The sequence below is a fragment of the Peromyscus eremicus genome, chromosome 2 (genome assembly GCF_949786415.1).
Source record: "Peromyscus eremicus chromosome 2, PerEre_H2_v1, whole genome shotgun sequence".
Taxonomy (NCBI): domain Eukaryota; kingdom Metazoa; phylum Chordata; class Mammalia; order Rodentia; family Cricetidae; genus Peromyscus; species Peromyscus eremicus.
This window is the reverse complement of record NC_081417.1, coordinates 90,511,409-90,529,209: the sequence shown is the minus strand read 5'-3', so window position 1 is coordinate 90,529,209 and position 17,801 is coordinate 90,511,409. Positions and strand designations below refer to the sequence as shown.

Here is a 17,801-nt window from a genome sequence, read left to right as displayed (position 1 = left end):
CCAGTCTTTCATTTATTTGTAAACAAATGAAGGGGGTAACTTGAGACTCTCAAAGTTCCTTCTGGTGGTAACCAGGGGCCAGGAAACTAAGAGTAAAAAAAAAAAATGCTCCATACTGAAGAGACTCAGATCATTAAAAGTCTAGAAGTGAGGGTCATAACTCAGCTGGTGCTGGGAACATGCCGATGGTACTTTCTCTTGTGATACTCCCATGAAGGTGCTCAGCTATGAAAGGAGGGTCTGGAAAGCCTGGCCTACAAAAGATTGTGACAGTTCACCAATAGCACCTGTTTTTTTCTGGTTTTGATTTTTTGAGATGGAGTTTTTCCCACAGCATAGATTGAACTTGAACTCAAAATCATCCTGCCTCAGCCTGTGTGATAGACTTTTCCTGGGAAGATTCCACAGGCACATACACACCACACACACACACCATATACATACATACATACATACATACATACATACATACATACATGCAGATACTATATACACCTTTTCATCCCAGAAAGGGAATTCACAACAGACCAATGTATACAACTTGGCAAAACAATGAGTTTTTATTGAGTTTTTTAAGGAGTATAAGTGAGGAGTTACTTATCAAGAAGAAGGATGTCTCAAAAGCAGCTGTATGAACAAAAAGCTGCAATCCTGAGCTCTCTGCACAGTTTACAGGCAGATAATCCTGAGATGCTCTTGGTTGGTCGAAGTCTCCTTGCCAAGGAGCTCTTCATTGATGAAGCTGATAAGGGGCCTTTGAGAATATTCCCAGTTTGTGCTTTTAGAGACATGTAACTTTCTGTTTACCTTGGGAGTGTCAAGAGCAGTCCCTCCCTCTTGGCGGGGGTGTTTCAGTTTAGAGGAAACTGAAAGACAACAGTCTCTCAAGTGCAGAGATTAGGTGTCTGCAGCACTACACCTGCTCTAAAGCTCATTTATCTACTGCCTTAAACATGGACGAATAAGCCAAGACAGAAGATAGGACAGGAGAAAACAGATTTTAATTTTTAAATACTAGTACATTTCCAGGCTGTTTTGCAAAGAAAAATCATATTACATTAGTTCAAAACTATGCATTAAGTATATTTATTTAAATTCTAATTTTTACAAACACATAATGAAAGAAATATATATTTTATAAATATCTATTCAGAACAGGAATTGTGAAGTGTTCAAAATATCATACCCAGATTTTTCCTCTGTAAATATATAAAATTCCCATAGACTTCATATGAATTCCTCTTCAAGAGCAAAAATTTTCCTCTTTACAAAGGCCAACTCAGTTTTCAGACACAATCAAAAGTAATAATATAAAAAAAAATGGAAAAGTTCTGTACAAGGGAATACAGATAGCACATAGGTAAATCCCATTACCATTCATGCCATTTGTGTTTTAAAAATGTTTTATAAAAACTGCCACTTAAAACAAATGTGAGTGAGAGTCTTTCCCTGACTGTGGAAAATACATAAATTACCACCCTCCCTCTTGGGTGATGAGGCTTTCACTAAAAGGAGCTGGGGGAGAGGAGCATCCATATATGTTCCCTGAGGAGGGACCCGAGCCACAGAGAGGTAACCCCCTCTCCTCTGGCACGAGTTCTATCTAGTGGGCCATTCACTGTTATTTCCTATCACTTCAGAATATTCTTTGGGGTCAAATAAATGACTGAGGGAGTGATTAGATTGCAGAATCAATGTCTTCCCTGGTTGTTTGGTAGGCAAATTCTGGAAGCCTTATCTATTACCAATGCCAGAGAAGCACCCAGTCACCTGTCCCAGTGCATAACCCAAGACTGTCCCTTTGTCTTCCCTCTTCCGGTGTGAGCTGCTCTATGGCTGCAGCAGGTTATCAACTATTGTCTCTTCTGACACTTCTTCTGGAAAGAACTCTTCAGGAAAGTGCGGTACACAGGATCATCCACATACTCGTTTTTAAGCCTGGAGCTCAGCACTCTTTGCCTCTTTCTTTCTCCTTGGATTACATCTGTCCCATAAAATGTGTCTTCAAATCGCATGTCAGAGGCTGTGGACTAAATGCAGAAGGGTGTATTATTGAGTAAAGAAACACTAGACCGATCTGGTTCTTTTAGCTGAGGTAGGGGACAGGCTGGGATCTGCCATAGTATAGAAGGAACCTACTCATAAATTTTTATAGTTCAACAGCTAGTTCTCACACAGGCCATATGGCAGAGACCTGTGGCTCCATTTAGTCCTAATTTCTCTACCATGAAGGTGTTTTCCCCAAACAAAAGCAAAATTAAAATCTCATTTTGAATTGGCTGTAAATGAAAACTCCTCAAAAGAAGCTAGGTCTCTAGAGACTTATTGACTGATTAGAATTTGAGTAATTACTGTAGAGAGATTGGAATGCTGCAGGCATAAAGGCCAATCACTAGTTCAAGCCTTTCAGAACAGGCATGCCTTGCCCATGTCTGTGGTGGAAGTAACATCTTATGACCCTTAGGGAATCTATTAACTTAGCAGACCACTAGCTCCCACCAACCAAAAAGCTAACTATGTCATTAGATAGCATCTTCAGCCTATAGCAAAGCTTCCCCCATCTAGCTATATACCTCTCTTACGTACCCACTAATGTATTTTAAACTTGCCTATGACTTTGTCTTGTAAAACTATAAAATTTCATGAAACTGGTTCCATGTTGTAATATGGAATTTTGGTTATAGTAAACATATGTCATGACCAAGCATGATAGCTCCAAAATAATCTGTCACTCCCTTTAGAATGGGAGTTACAGGTTTTATATCAAAATACTTTCCCAGTCTCCATTTCCACTTGGCTTCTGCTCCTCCCCCCTTTTTTTTGACAACAGTCACTCTTAATTCCTTCTGAATCCTATTCTTTATTCCTTTGCCCCCTCCCCACCTCCTGAAGTTAGTGTGGTTAAATGCCTAGTTCCCAATTCCTACAACAGTTTTCTGTTGCTTAACTACTTCACTGGCCACCCGTTTGCTGATTTTTTATGCTCTAAGGGCTTCACTGTCTTATCTGTTCAACTGGGGCCTCTGATCCATAGACTTGGCTTCAATACCTGCACCCACTCCAAAAATAATGATTGCATTTCTCACTTCGGCTTAGATCTTTTCCATCAAAGCCTGCAAGTACCCTGCCCAGTAGGCATGCCAGACTGCTTCAGATGCTCTCCTAATTAACCTGTAAAAAATAGACCTCAAAGGCTTCTTCCTCCATCACTGCCCTTCTTAAATTTCCTAAATGCCAATACCATGCTCATCTGTCCAGTCATCTGTCCAAAATTTAATGGTACTATGGAATCCCTACTATCCCCACCCTGTCAGGAGGTCTCTTCTATATATCTGAAGCAGTTATGATCCTGTATGCAGGGTCTCTGACTTCTCCTTCTGAAGCATTGCAATAACGCAGCAGTCCCAATCTATCTCCCATTAATCCACTAGAAAACAAGCTCTCTAAAACCACCCTCATTAAATAATTACAGAAGGCTACATGTGCCTGTCCATAATCTTTTCATCTTTTACCTGCCCTCAAGATGATCTGCACACTCCTAAGGATCCTTTACAACCTAGCAAATTCTACTTCCTCCTCTAAAAAGATTAAATTTTACATTCTGAACTTCATTTTACTGACACAGAGTCTCATGCTTTCTGTCTGGGACAGTTTTCCTTCCATGGAAGAGTCTCTGCCACAGGAAAGCTGGAGGTTCCTGTGAGCCCTGAATATGAATGTAAGGATAGGCAATGTTCTTCCCATCAAGTGTTCCTTAAGGTAAAGGATATTAGGAACTGCAAATCAAATGCTGTATGTCCCAACACTAAGTAATAGGTGTGGAACTCATCTATTGATCAGTATGTGCTTAGTGAAAAGTGCAGGCTATTGCTGAGATACTCAGGTAAAGGGCAAGCCCAGAGTCTACACTAAAACACCAATTTCAGTTCTGATTCCCTACTGTTTTGCAATCTAGAATATGTTCTCCTGTAACTGAAAATTTTCCTGTGTCCCACCCAGTGCGCAGCCACTCAAACCCAAGTAAACACACACAGGCTTATATTAATTAAAACTGTTTGGTCGTTAGCTCAGGCTAACTACTGACTTATGTCTCTATGTGTTTCATGGTTTTACCTGTGTGCCATTACATGCTGCTCTATGAACGGTGGGCTGGCATCTTCTGACTCAGCCTTCCTTACTATGTTAAAGTTAAAACCTTCCTTTTTAATTAAATAGAAAAGAGGAAATGCTATGGAATAATGCTTTTTTACACTGGTTTAATAAAACACTGATTGGCCAGTAGCCAGACAGGAGTATAGGTGGGATAAGCAGACAAGGAGAATTCTGGGAAGAGGAAGGTTGAGTCACGAGACGCCAGTCCACCATCCAAGGAGCAGCATGTAATGGCACACAGGTAAAGCCACGGAACACGTGGAGATATATATAGATGAACAGAAATGGTCTGAGTTTAAGTCAGTAGTTAGCCTGAGCTAATGGCCAAACAGTTTTAATTAATATAAGCCTGTGTGTATTTACTTGGGTCTAAGTGGCTGTGGACTGGGTGGGACACAGGAAAACTTTCATTTATATTCTCCACTGGTTTAAGTTAGGTGTATGACTTCTAATGATAGCACACATAGCATACTTCAGGTTGGTAGCAAAATAGACTTTTAGGAGTTGAAAACACATGTTCCATTGTGAAAAAAAATGAAGAGAAAACTATGAGAGCAGACATAAGGAAGCCTGGAAATTGGAACTGGTTCAAGTTGGCAGCTGTGTATATTTTCTGCCTACCAGCTCATGAGGCAGATATGCAGAGTGCCAGGCCATTCTACGAGTTCCCTAGAAAGTGTCATATTTCATTTGGGAAGGAAACTTAGAAGTTGTGAATTGGTTGGTTCTCTTTGTCATCGGGAGAACACACTGTTTCAGTAATTCTTGGAAAGCACTTCCTCTGACTTACATTTCACTTTTATAAGTGTTAATGTTATCAAAAAAGGAAATAAAACATCTATGAAAGTATTGCCACTGTGCAGAAACAGCAGAAGTCAGCCTCTTAAACACAATAGTAAAGTCAATTTACCAGGAGCTCTAGTTAACTATGCAATGGTTACCATGGTTACTCTATGAGACAATAAAAGGTAATGGGCTGCTTCTGAAGACAGTACAAATGAACCCAGCACCACTCATTAGATGGTTGGCTGACTCTTCTAAAACATTTCTCCCCAAGTCAGAAGAATCTGAGGGTGGCAACGTCACTAAAAAGTGAATTCCCAATGATAAGGGCTGCTTATCTGTGGTGGTATTATGCTCCCCAAAATATTTTGCACCCTAATAAACTTATCTGGGGTCAGAAAACAGAACAGCCACTAGATACAGAGGCTAGAAAATGGTGGCACTCACGCCTTTAATCCTAGCATTCCAGAGGCAGAAATCCCTCTGGATCTCTGTGAGTTTAAGGCCACATTGGAAACAGCCAGGCATGGTGACTCATGCCTTTAATCCCAGAAAGTGAGTCTTTAATCCCAGGGAGTGATGGCAGAAAGCAAAAAGGTATATAAGGCGTGAAGACCAGAAACTAGAAGCATTTGGCTGTTTAAGCTTTTAGGCTTTTGAGCATCAGTTCAGCTGAGATCCATTTGGATAAGGACTCAGAGGCTTCCAGTCTGAGGAAACAGGATCAGCTGAGGAACTGGCAAGGTGAGGTAGCTGTGGCTTGTTCTGCTTCTCTGATCTTCCAGCACTCACCCCAATAACTGGCCTTGAGTTTGTTTTTTATTAATAAGACCTTTTAAGATTCCTGCTACACTTATCAATCTTCCTCAAACCAAAATAATTCTCTAACCATAAAATATCTTCTATCAATAAACTTTCCAATTACATGTGTCTCCCCAGCTGGAAAAGTGTATCAGTTCTGGGGAGACAACCTAATGACCAGTGAGCTGGACACCCACCTGAAGGAAAGGCAGGTTACTGACTGAAAGGCAGGGCTGCAGCTCCTGAAAGTATTTCCTACTGGGCTCAGCTGATAGGCATACTGGACTGCATTCAGTGCATTTTACTTCACTGTTGTTGTTTTTTTTTTGTTTGTTTGTTTTTGTTTTTTTAAAGTTAAAGTGTTCTTAGAGAAATCAGACATGTGACACATGTTAATAATCCCAGTACATGGGAGGGTGCATGAGGAGGACCAGGAATTCAAAGATATCCTTGACCTCACAGTGAGTTAAAGGCTAGCCTAGCTTACATATGGACATGTTTCACAACTAGAACAAAACAAAACAAAAAACCAGGTTAAAAAAAAAAGTATTCTCTGAGAACCCACTATACAAAATGACATCTAGGAAGCCTTGTTCAAATAAAAATACCAAAGAAGGCATCATGGAATCAAGACCATATCTACCATGGAATAAAGAGATTATCTGTATCTAGAAGAGAAAGAGAATTCTTAAGAAACATAAATGTGAAATCTCTAAGAATCAATTTAGCAGTGGGCCCAGTAGCTACACATACATCAGAAAACCAAAAGATTTTCAGAAGATTTCCTACTCTTTTCCTACACAAATCTTTATGGGCTAATAAAAGCTAAAAAACAAAACAAAACAGAGAGGGGTAAAGGAAAGCCAAGGGAAGATGTGGCTATAGACTGAGGAGCAGTCAGCTCTAACATTTTTCAGGTTTTCTGATCTAGTGGGAACTCATGAACTTTAAACCAACAGCTGTGGAGCCTCCATGGGACTGGACTAGGCCCTCTGCATAAACAAGACAGTTGTGTAGCTTGGTCTCGGCTCCTATCCTTGGTGCATGAGCTGGCTTTTTGGAGCCCACTACCTATGGTGAGGCACCTTGCACAGCAGGGGGAGGGTCTTGGACCTGCCTTAACTCAATGTACCAGGCTTTGCTGGCTCCCCATGGGAGGCTTACACATGGGAGGAATGAATGGTGGGTTGAGGGGGAGAAGGCTGGGAGGCAGGAAGGAAGAGAGGGGGATCTGTGGTTGGTATGTAAAATGAATAAAAAATTTCTTAATAAAAAAAAACATTTTCAGGTTTTCTTGAGAGACTTCAGTGTCTTTGAAGAAAGATTTGTTTTTATTTTGGGTGTATGAGTGTTTTACCTGCACATGTGTACAATACCTGTAGAGGACAGAAGATGGTGTTGGATACCCTGGAACTGGGGTTACCCATAGTTATAAGATGCCATGTGGGTGTGGTGCAGGAAACCAAACCCAGATCCTCTGCAAGACTATCCTCTAGCTCCAGGTTTCAAGATTTTAAAACACTGATAAGTTATTCTGGCTTTAGGAGAATTAGTCTCTACAAGAGGTGCACTTAATTTTCTCTTTGGTCACAGTTACTATCTGGTGGCTAATCTGTTCATTGTTTTTAAATTAAGATGTTCTCAGACTGTAGGCAGGTCTCCTGTGTACCTCCTACCCCATTAGGTAAACAGCAGTACTGATGCTGTCTCTTCTCTTCACTTTTACTTTGAGGTCCCTCCTCTGGAGGTGCAGCTGAGGGAACCGTACACACCCGCTGTGCCTCCTCTGCAATCAGGATCTCATCCACAAAAGAAAAACTGAATATTCAATGTGCCACTTAAATAAGCTCTTGGCTTCCAAAATAACTAAATAATCTATCATAACTCTGTCACTGTAAGAGGACATAATCATAAGAATGTATGAAAGAGAGTTAAGTTTATTCAAAAAACTACTCTTTTTATAACTTATTTCAGAGAGGCAACAGATAAGATTCTAAATGAGGAAAATAGACGTCATTTTAGGCTCTGCTAAATACTTATATTACAATACTATGAAACCTACATTATTATGAATTACATTTAAAAATAATTTAAGTTTAGCCCATCCATGTTTACTTATTTAGTGGTATGCACTAGACTTGAAATATATATATATATATATACACACATACATATATGCATTTATTATACCTCTTTTAGTATTCCCACTACTAATATTCTGGCTTTGCTATGTTGTTACAAAACATAGCTTAGACACAAACATCAGTGTGTGACATAGAACTTTAGTAATACATGATAAGGTTACCAGAGACCATTTTCTAATGCTGACTCTCTTTAATCTACTGTCAAATACTTTCTTTTAATGTAGCTTCCACTAACAAGAGTGAATATCTTAATTTTATATTTATTTGTCCCCAGAGCTTTATACAAAGGACAAGTTTAATAACCATTATGGTGTGTCAATAAAATTTAACACAAAGAACTGTCTTTTGATCTCATCAGAAGAAAAGTAAGCCATGTGCACACTGGTTTTCCTCTTTCTTTCCAAATTGAATTACAACAAGGGAAAAGTTACTTTGGCTTTCTTCAAAATTAACCAAAAGCCCAAGGTTGTTTTCTTCTAGAACTGGGAAAGCATAGAGAGGATGAGGACTTCACTGAGGTGGGTCCCTAAGTAGCACTTGTCATTAGCACTTACAAAGCGAGCCTTTACCCTCTTGGGTAACTCTTCATCTAAAGTGTATATGTCTTCTCTCTTCATTGCTATCTGGGATCCATCTTCAAATTCAACCTAAAGAAACATAAGGCATTGTGGTATGTAGTAAAACCGAAAGAGTATTGACTATTTCTCAAGAGCTCCAATTAACTATGCAAAAAAAAAAAAAAAAAAAAAAAAAAAAAAAAAAAAAAAAAAAAAAAAAAACAAGCAAACAAACAGAGTAAAGGACTGTAACAGAGCAAATACAGAACCAGCCAAAATCAGGGTTGTTAGAAGAGCATTTTTTCTTATCCAACTAAGAACAAAGCTGGCTGAGAAACAGTCAAGACTGTTGAACAAGACAGACTTGAAATATGAACGATAAAATCTTTATATCCCCCCCTACCCGCCCCAAACCAAAAAGAAAACAAGGGCTGATCAGATGATTTCTCAGAAAAACAGCAAATTCAGCCTTAAGATGGGCTGTGTTTGGTCAGTGCCATTATCTTTTTAAGAGAAATTACCACCAGAAAGACAATGGCCTACAAAAATGAGAAAAAAGTTTTTGAGAACTGAATATCACATGGAAATTTAACATCCAGAATAAACAAAGAACTACAAAAATTAAACAACAAAACAAACAAATGAAACCCAAAGCAAATCAAAAAAACACCCCCAAATCCTCTAGTTAGTAAATGGGCTAGTGAAGTGACCAGGCTATCCTCACAACAATATAAATGCTCAATAAATACTTGAATATTCCCAGATATCAAGGAAATGCAAATGAAAACTGCTCTGAGATTCTTTTCTACTCAGAATGATTATTATCAAGCAAACCACAAACAACAAATGCTGGTGAGGATGTGGGGAAAGGAAGACCCTTATACACTGTTGGTAGAACTCTCAACTGGAACAGCCACTGTGGAAATCAGTACAGATGCTCCTTACAGAACTAAAAACACAACTACCATATGGTCTGTATACCATTCCTGGGTGCATCTCTGCAGGACTAAGTTAACATACCACAGAGATACTTGCACATCAATGTCTATTTGTGTACTATTCAAAATACTGAAGAAACAGAACCACACTAGATATCCATCAGCAAACAAAGAAAATGTAAATACATAAGAAGGGATTTATTCATTACAAATAAAATAAAATTATGCCATTTCTAGGAGAATGGGTGAAACTGGACATTATTGTCTTTTTTTTTTTTGGTTTTTCGAGACAGGGTTTCTCTGTGTAGCTTTGCGCCTTTCCTGGGACTCACTTGGTAGCCCAGGCTGGCCTCGAACTCACAGAGATCCGCCTGACTCTGCCTCCCGAGTGCTGGGATTAAAGGCGTGCGTCACCACCGCCCGGCTTGGACATTATTGTCTTAAACAAAGAAACCCACACTCAAGAAGACAAATACTACATATCCTAGATTTAAATTTATTTATGACTGGTGTGCATTGGTAAAAATTGAAAGGGGACCATGAGAGATAAAGAGGATATCTTAAAAGAATGGGGGAACAGAGGAGAAAGGGCAATGGAATACATAAGGCATAACACCAAAAGAGGGTTCTTTGGAGGGATGAAAGGGACAAAAAAGCAGAAGACAGGTGTGGGGGGAGGATAAAAACACAGTATATTGGCATATTTCCATAAAATGGCATAATAAAATCCATTAAGTTGCATGCTAACTTTAAAAAGTAATTTTAAAACAGAAAGTTAAGAGCTGATGCTCTATGAGAACTTGAAGTTATTTATCTGGGAAGATTACTGTACAAGAACAAAAAGCATCATTTCTTCCTCACAGTTGAGACACTCTCCCTGAGTACTCCAAAGTCACTCGCTCTCTGCACATTGTCCTGTTGTAGGTCTCTGTGTTTATTGTCATATACAGCAAGAAGCTACTCTGATCAGGATGAGTGAGGCTTTGCTTGATGGGTATAGCAATATGTCAACAGGGGTCATTTTATTGCTACGTGCCTTTAGTAGGATAGTAGTAGCAGGTTTTCCCCTAGGTCCATGACTGTCTAGTCTCAGGATTTTAGCCACTTTAGCAATGTCAGGTATGGGTTCCATTTCATGGAGCAGACCTTAAATCAAACTGAAAAGCGGTCAGTTACTCCCAAAACATTTGTGTCATTGTTGCATCAGAATATCTTGCAGGCAGGATATTGCTGTTCTAAGTCAAAGGGTTTGTACCTGGATGATATTTATGATTATTTTTCTCTGGTAGTGTGAAGAGTACCTTCCAGCACCATGAATGCTATTTAGTAGGGGTGAAACTTCCAGTTGGGCACTGACTCAATTTCTTCATTTTTATCAATAGGGTCTGACTATCAGGTTGTGGAAAATAACCAATAGCTTTGACCATAGCCTGCGATGCTAGTGTGTGTCAGGTGTCTCTGGGTTCCCTTTGGCCAATGACTTGACAAGATGTAACCAATTCCTGGCAGTGGATGCTTGACTTTGTGACTGGTGTCTTTACATGGTGGTTTTAAGGTGTCTAGTGTGAGTACTGTCTCCCCTATTACAAGATTACTCCATTTTACACACACACACACACACACACACACACACAAACACACATCTATACTAGATTTCCATATAGCTTTTAAAAAGGCCTTTAATGTTAGTAGTCCCTCCCCACAATCCTTCTTTTACCCTGCCCTCCATAACCTATTTGCTCCTCTTATTATATTTACTCCCTTATCTCTTTAGAGCATATATTCTATTTCTCATTCCTTGAGAGATCCTCCCCTCCCCCCAGATCCTTATTAGGAACCTAGTTATCGGAATGAAACACACATACCAAAAGTTTAAAAGCTAACATCCACATATTAGAGAAAACATGCTATATTTGTCTTTTGGGATCTGGGTCACGTTACTCAAAATCTGAGATGATTGTTTCTGGCCTCATCCATTTACCTACTTTTTTTTTGGCCTGGATGACCTCTCTATTGGTGAGAGTGGGATATTGAACTCATCCATTTAATCACTGTGTTAGGATTCATATGTGAATTTAGCTATATACTATTTCTTTTAGGAACTTGGATACTCTTGGTTTGGTGTATACATGTTTAGAATTGTAATATCCTCTTGGTGGATTTTTCCTGTGATGAGTATATAATGTTCTTCCCTATCTCTGTAGTTTTTAAGTCTTTGTTTAAAGTTTTGTATGTTTGACATCTTGACTATCATGAGGATCTCTCTGGTTATGTGTTCTGGGAGTTCTAAATGGATGGGCATTTCTCTAGTTTTAGTAAATTTGCTGCTATGATTCAAAGACTGTGCATGCCCAATTTTTATCTCAGTTCCTTCTTCTACTCTAGGGATTCTTAGGTTTGGCTCTCTAAACATATGCCAGAGTTCTTGGATGTCAGGATAATGTTTTTTTCTTTTTCTTGTTTCTTTTATTTAATACAGGCCCGAAACTCATAGTCTCAACTTTGTCCTTTATTCCTGGTAGTCATTCTTTTGCTTGGTTATGTGTGTTGATCATGTCCATTGTATTTTACATTTGATTGACTCATTCATTTCTTGCATTTCTGTTTGACTTTTTTCCCTTCAACTTTTCTTCCCAATTGCTGACCTTTTTTCACTTTGAGTTTCTTATCTAGGTCCTGAATTGGTTTTCTTTTAAGTCCTCTATTTGGTCACTGACCCTTTTTAAAAGTAGGACCCTGAACTGCATGGTGGTGGCACATACCATCGCAGCACTCAGGAGCAAGAGGCAGGCAGATCTCTGTGAGTTTGAGGCCAGCCTGGTCTATAAAGCAAGTTCCAGGACAGCCAGAGCTGTTACACAGAGAAACTCTGTTTTGAAAAACCGAAAAATAAGACCCTGAAATCTTTTCTAGCATTTCAACTATTCCATTATCTATGGTTTTTAATGTGTTTTGTAAACTTGTGAGATGTCATATTGGCTTATTCTGATGTTGCCTTTTGTGCATCTGCTGGAATGGATGTTTCCTCTAGTCTTTACTTTACTTTCACTCTGTTTCATGTAAGTCTTCATGGTGAGCTGTGTGTGTTTTTTTGTTTTGTTTTGTTTTGTTTTTTTCCCAGCTTAGAAACCTGACTATAGTTAACAGGAAAAAAGAATGAATGTTTAACAATCCCAAGCAGTAAAAGACAACTATGTATTTTATTTATGTCCAATAAGGCTCTGAAACAGAAGCATTAGGGCAATTTGCTACTGTGTGTTCCTGCCAAATCCCAGCTGATTTAACTTTTTATCTTGTAGAGTTTCCGTCTGAGAATATTTGCATCTGCAGGGGAGAATGGGCCAGGTTTACTGACTTCTTGTGTCCTCTAGTGGTTGCTCATGTAGGCAGTGGCAGTGATGATGATTTCTATACATCCTTCAGGCTAGTCATTCCAGGGTATCGGTAGAGAATCAGAGCCACAGTTTCCATGGCCAACTTAGCCTCAGCTAGCTTTCCAATCCACTTTAAAAAGTTTTCATAACTGTTATTATTTTTCCAAATTCAAATAGGCCTTACTGTGTATCATGTAAACCTCACCAGTATATGAAAACACAGTATCTTTTAAAAGAAAAAAAAATGTTTACAGCTCTTTTTTTATATTACAGAAATGGCAGCAAATATTCTGTAATTTTTTTTTTTTAAAGAACTTAGGATGCTTAGAGAAAAGTCCATGATAAGTCCATGATCCTGGCTGAGGTGAAGCCTGGATTACTATTAGGCTCAGCTGTATTCCAACAACAGTTTTTGTCAAAGAAAGCACAATTTGTGGGATAAGTAGACATTTATATATTGCAACTCTTAAATACCTTAGAATTTAGAACCTACAGCTTTTCTGATTTTTTGTATTTTTCATTTTTAATAAAATACAGTGGGGCTTGAAAAGTCAAAAGATGAGTCAAATTCTGCAGTGGTCCTATGCTATAAACAAAATAGAGATGGAAGCACCAATTAAACATGTTTTTGTTTTCATTTTAAGTATTAAATTTATACCCTTGTACCACTAACATAAGATGAAGCTGTACAACAGGGTGGAGTCAGGCTGTGAATGAAAACAAGGTACTTTCCAGCTTTGTTCTATTTACAAATGGTTCCCTTAGGATTAAATTAAGAAAATTATCTTCTCATTTACACATTTGGGAGCATAGCTATAAATACCTGTGACTATTTTCTTTTGTTTTAAATAATTTGAAAATTCTAAGTGAAAAAGACAGTTTTACTAAAACAATGTAGATAGTGTAGTTGACTGTCCTAATTTGTTCAGGTCTCAGGTATCCAGAAGCAAACTTAACTGCAAGTATGAACATCTGTTTTCTCTCATTAGGATGGAGACAAGAGTAATTTCTGATTCTTCTCTTTACCAGCTATATGCTCTTATAAAATATATTTTTTCCTTAAAAATAATTAAAATTTGTTCCCCAAGCCTTTACCTCCCTTTATTTATAGATTGGGAATTAATAAAATCTATTTTACAGGACTACTGTGAGGGGCAAAAATATACCCACAAACACATATACATATAAGCACACACACACAGACATACATACATACATACACAGACACAAAAATGCACAGGCACACATGAGACACACACATACATACACATACACAAATATACATAGGCACACACAGACCTACATAGAGACACACAGACACAAATATACACACAGACAAATACAAATATACACATATAAAGACACATTCAGACACATACACACATAAACATACAGATTTAGCATGTTTTGCACTGTGTTCTAGGCATTTGTTTCTATACATTTTAATGAATGTCTTGTTTATTTGATGGTGAAGGTGAAAGACAGAAAGCACAAAAAGGGCCAATGGTTTAATGAGGAATTTTATGCTACTTGTACTTAGAGAGACAATTTTAATACCAGCTTAAACTTTCATTGAGTCTATACATGTGTCCATAGTTTTATGTTGCTGGGCTAACACACTGATTCCTAACGTGATACTTTTATGCAGCAACCTGCTTTGTTTCATAGCTTCACTATTGCTCTTATTAAATGTGGTATTTTGTTTTGATGACATAGTAATGCTTTTCCCTAGGAATCTTTGTATTATTCAGCCCACTTGTGAGGTTTACTTAATTGTGAACAGCCTAATACACTTATGCCATCATATATAATCCTAAAATACATATGTAGAAGGATAGAAAATGACAATTTTCTGCACTAGTCCTCTACCTGCTTTAGGTTTCTTTGCTGAGATAAAAACACAGTAGTCAAACAACGTGGGGAGGAGAGGTTTTATTTCATTTCCACACCACAGTCCATTACTGAAGGAAGACAGGTCAGGAACCTTGAGGCAGGAACTGAAACAGAGACCATGGAGGATTGGAGGATCACTGCTGGTTGGCTTCTTCAGCCTGGTTTCTTATATTATCTGTCCAAGATCAGCACACCCACAATGGGTTGGGCCCTCCCTCACACATCAATCACTAAATAAGAAAATGTGCCATAGCCTTATCTGCAGGCCATTCTTATAGAAGCACTTTCCTAATTGAGGATCCTCTTCCCAGGTCAGTCTAGCTCTTGTCAACTTGACAAAAACTAGCCAGGACACCAATTCCTAGACAATGAAAACAATTTTCTTTTGTTTCCTACACTTCTTTGAGCACCTTTTAATTGCATTGTGCTCTAGTTTCTGGTATCCTTATATTGTCCTGGTCTTGCACTGTACTCCTTTATTTAAGCCCTAGCCCCTTATCAGTTTGTTAATTGTCTTCTTTACTTAAACTGGTGTCTTTTTATTATTAAGCTGCTTTTCAACTTATCAAATTTGAATCTTCCGGGGTTTGTTTTTGTTTTCTTTCCCCCTGTTTTTACTATACCATTTAGACTAGAATGTTGATTTGTGAATGTTAATTTAATATTAATGATCTACCTCATATCTATATTCTTTTTTCTTTTTCTCTGTTTACTGAAATCTGTTGCTTCTTAAAAAAAAAGTTCAGTTTTAAAGTTCTCTGAAGAATATGAACTCACATGTGCTACCCATGTTGCTTCTCTGTGAGTTTAACTCACCTTTACTTTTGGTAGGGATAGAATAATTCCAGTTTTCCTTGGAACATCTGTGCCAATGGTGCACTGCTTTCAGTTTATCTGAGGTGCCCAAGTTAGGTTTCTCTACCCAAAGAAATCAAGTCATGGGGTGCTAGTTGGACATCAGAGCTAACACAAAGTAATATGATGTAATATGTAATACTGTATCAACTTGGCAAATGAATGTTATATCTTGTACTTTACCACTGAGCTATTAACACCCTAAGCTCCATGTTCTGGCTCAAAGTGAGATAAACCAACTCTCACAATGAAAACACAAGAAAACAGTCTATTATCTAGTAGTTGAACCATAACAAATGTTAGGGTTTCTCACAGTGTCCAACCCGGCAACTAAACTCTAAATTGAAACCTGGGCTGCTAGAAATTCAAGTTTTCTCTTTCATAAAATAAAAGGCATCCAAAATTCATGTGGCTTTTTGATCCAGAGTGCACTCATATTATGTCCTCCTGGTATTGTGGTGACATTTTATTTGCACTGAAATGTGGTGATATTTTATTTGTGCATTAATAAATAAAGCTTGCCTGGAGATCAGAGAAAAAAACCAAGCCATTAAAAGTAAACAAAGAAATCAGACAATGGTAGTACATGCCTTTAATCCTATAACTTGGCAGGCAGAGATCTGTCTGGATCTCTGTGAGTTCAAGGCCACACCGGAAACAGAGCCAGGTGTGGTGGCACATGCCTTAAATTCCAATACTAGTTAACCATGGAGGTCTGGAGGTCTGTATAAACAGACAGGAAGTGACAGAGCTGGGCAGGAAGAGGAAATAATGTAGTTAGACAGAGAGAGCAAATCAGATGGCAGAACAGCAAGGCATATAGGCATGGGTAGACAGGAAGTAACTCGCATTTGAAAGCAGCAGAGTTGGTGAGGTAAGCTTAGCTGTGGCTTTCCCTATTTCCCTGACCTTTCTCAGCCTTTCACCCCTATATTTGGCTCCATGTTTTTATTTAATAAGACCATTTAGAAATTTGTCTACATGGTATCTCCTGTCCATCTGACCAAGCATCACAGAGAGTAGCACCCACCTGATACATGTAGGCAACATTTGATCCAAGATACTTCGCCCCATAGAGTTTACCATCAGGCCACTTGACTTGGATGACTTCTCCTTCAGCAGGAGGGCCCAGCTTCACACAGTTTCTGCTCTGTGGGATTAATGGAAAGGTGTTTCAAGGCAAGTGCCTAAGTGAACACATTCAGAACTTAGCAAATGAGTAACTCTTTACAATTAAAAGGAGTAATTGCCCCTGTGTTTTACAGATTATATCTTGCATGGGTGTTGAGGGAAGAGAGATAAAGAAAAGGAGCACTTAAAGATTTAGCTTACACCATAAAGTTGCAAAGGAGCCTCATAAGGCAAGCAAAAAATACACCAACACTTTATATTTTCTATTTGACAAAGAATTATCCAGGTAGAAGCTCAAATAATACAAAGAAAGTATAAATTACTGGGTAGTGATTTATAATTTGTAACATTTCTGTAGCATTTTACAATTAACAAAGTGATTTAGCATAGACACAATTTGATCTTTATAATTACTCTTTGAAGTAGATAGATTTTTTTAAGTAATATTTTTATGTATTCTTTGGGAATTTCATACAATGTATTTATTTTTTAAAATCACATTCACCCCTTTCCCAAATCTTTCTAGATCCATCCCCACCTTCCTACTCATTCAACATAGAGATCTCTCTTTCTTTCTTTTACACCATGTAATCAAAATTGTGTTGCCCAATTTGTAATGGGTGTGGAGGTTGCCCTAGAATGTGGTTGATCTACCAGGGGTCACACCAGTAAAGAAAACTATCTCTATCAAATGCCAATAGATACTCAGCTGCAGGCAGGACTACATGCCTACCTTCCCCCTAGCCCATGCAGAGACCATATGAAGCAACAGATTATTATCTATTTTACTAACAACAAAACTGAGCCTCCAAGGAACCCCTTTGTCATGAATGAAGCTGAATGTCAGGAATGTTCTGAAAATACCCAGGATGAAGGACTTCAAAGTCAGTAAGAGCTTAAAGGATTGATTCTGGCAGCAGAGAAAAGGCAAGAGATAGAAGGGACATGGCAGGTGGAGCAGATGGGATGTGTCTTGCCTCAGCTGCCTCTGAAAGAACTGTGTTTGTTCTCAAACATGATTGCTCCTGCTGGTATATCCATTAAGTGAGCAGGTCACTGTTTCCACAGGTGTTCCTAGTGGCCTCACAAATGGTTTTAAAAGCTTTCTCTCTTTTGGTATTTTGTTCCATGTCCCTCCTCACTAAGACAATTGAGAGTAAACTCTCCAGGGCA

General features: G+C 38.5%; 1 protein-coding gene across 1 annotated transcript in view; it reads right to left on the bottom strand.

The window, feature by feature from the left end:
- Positions 1-535: 535 nt before the first annotated feature.
- Positions 536-17,801, bottom strand: part of Kdm4c (lysine demethylase 4C) — a 205,944-nt gene continuing 188,678 nt past the window's right edge. The window contains exons 20-22 of the mRNA XM_059254477.1: positions 16,528-16,647; positions 8,435-8,527; positions 536-2,030 (exon numbers count right to left, since the gene is read on the bottom strand). Of these exons, the coding sequence (XP_059110460.1) occupies positions 1,854-2,030; positions 8,435-8,527; positions 16,528-16,647 (390 nt within the window). The 3' untranslated portion in view covers positions 536-1,853. The remainder of the gene's footprint in view (positions 2,031-8,434; positions 8,528-16,527; positions 16,648-17,801) is intronic.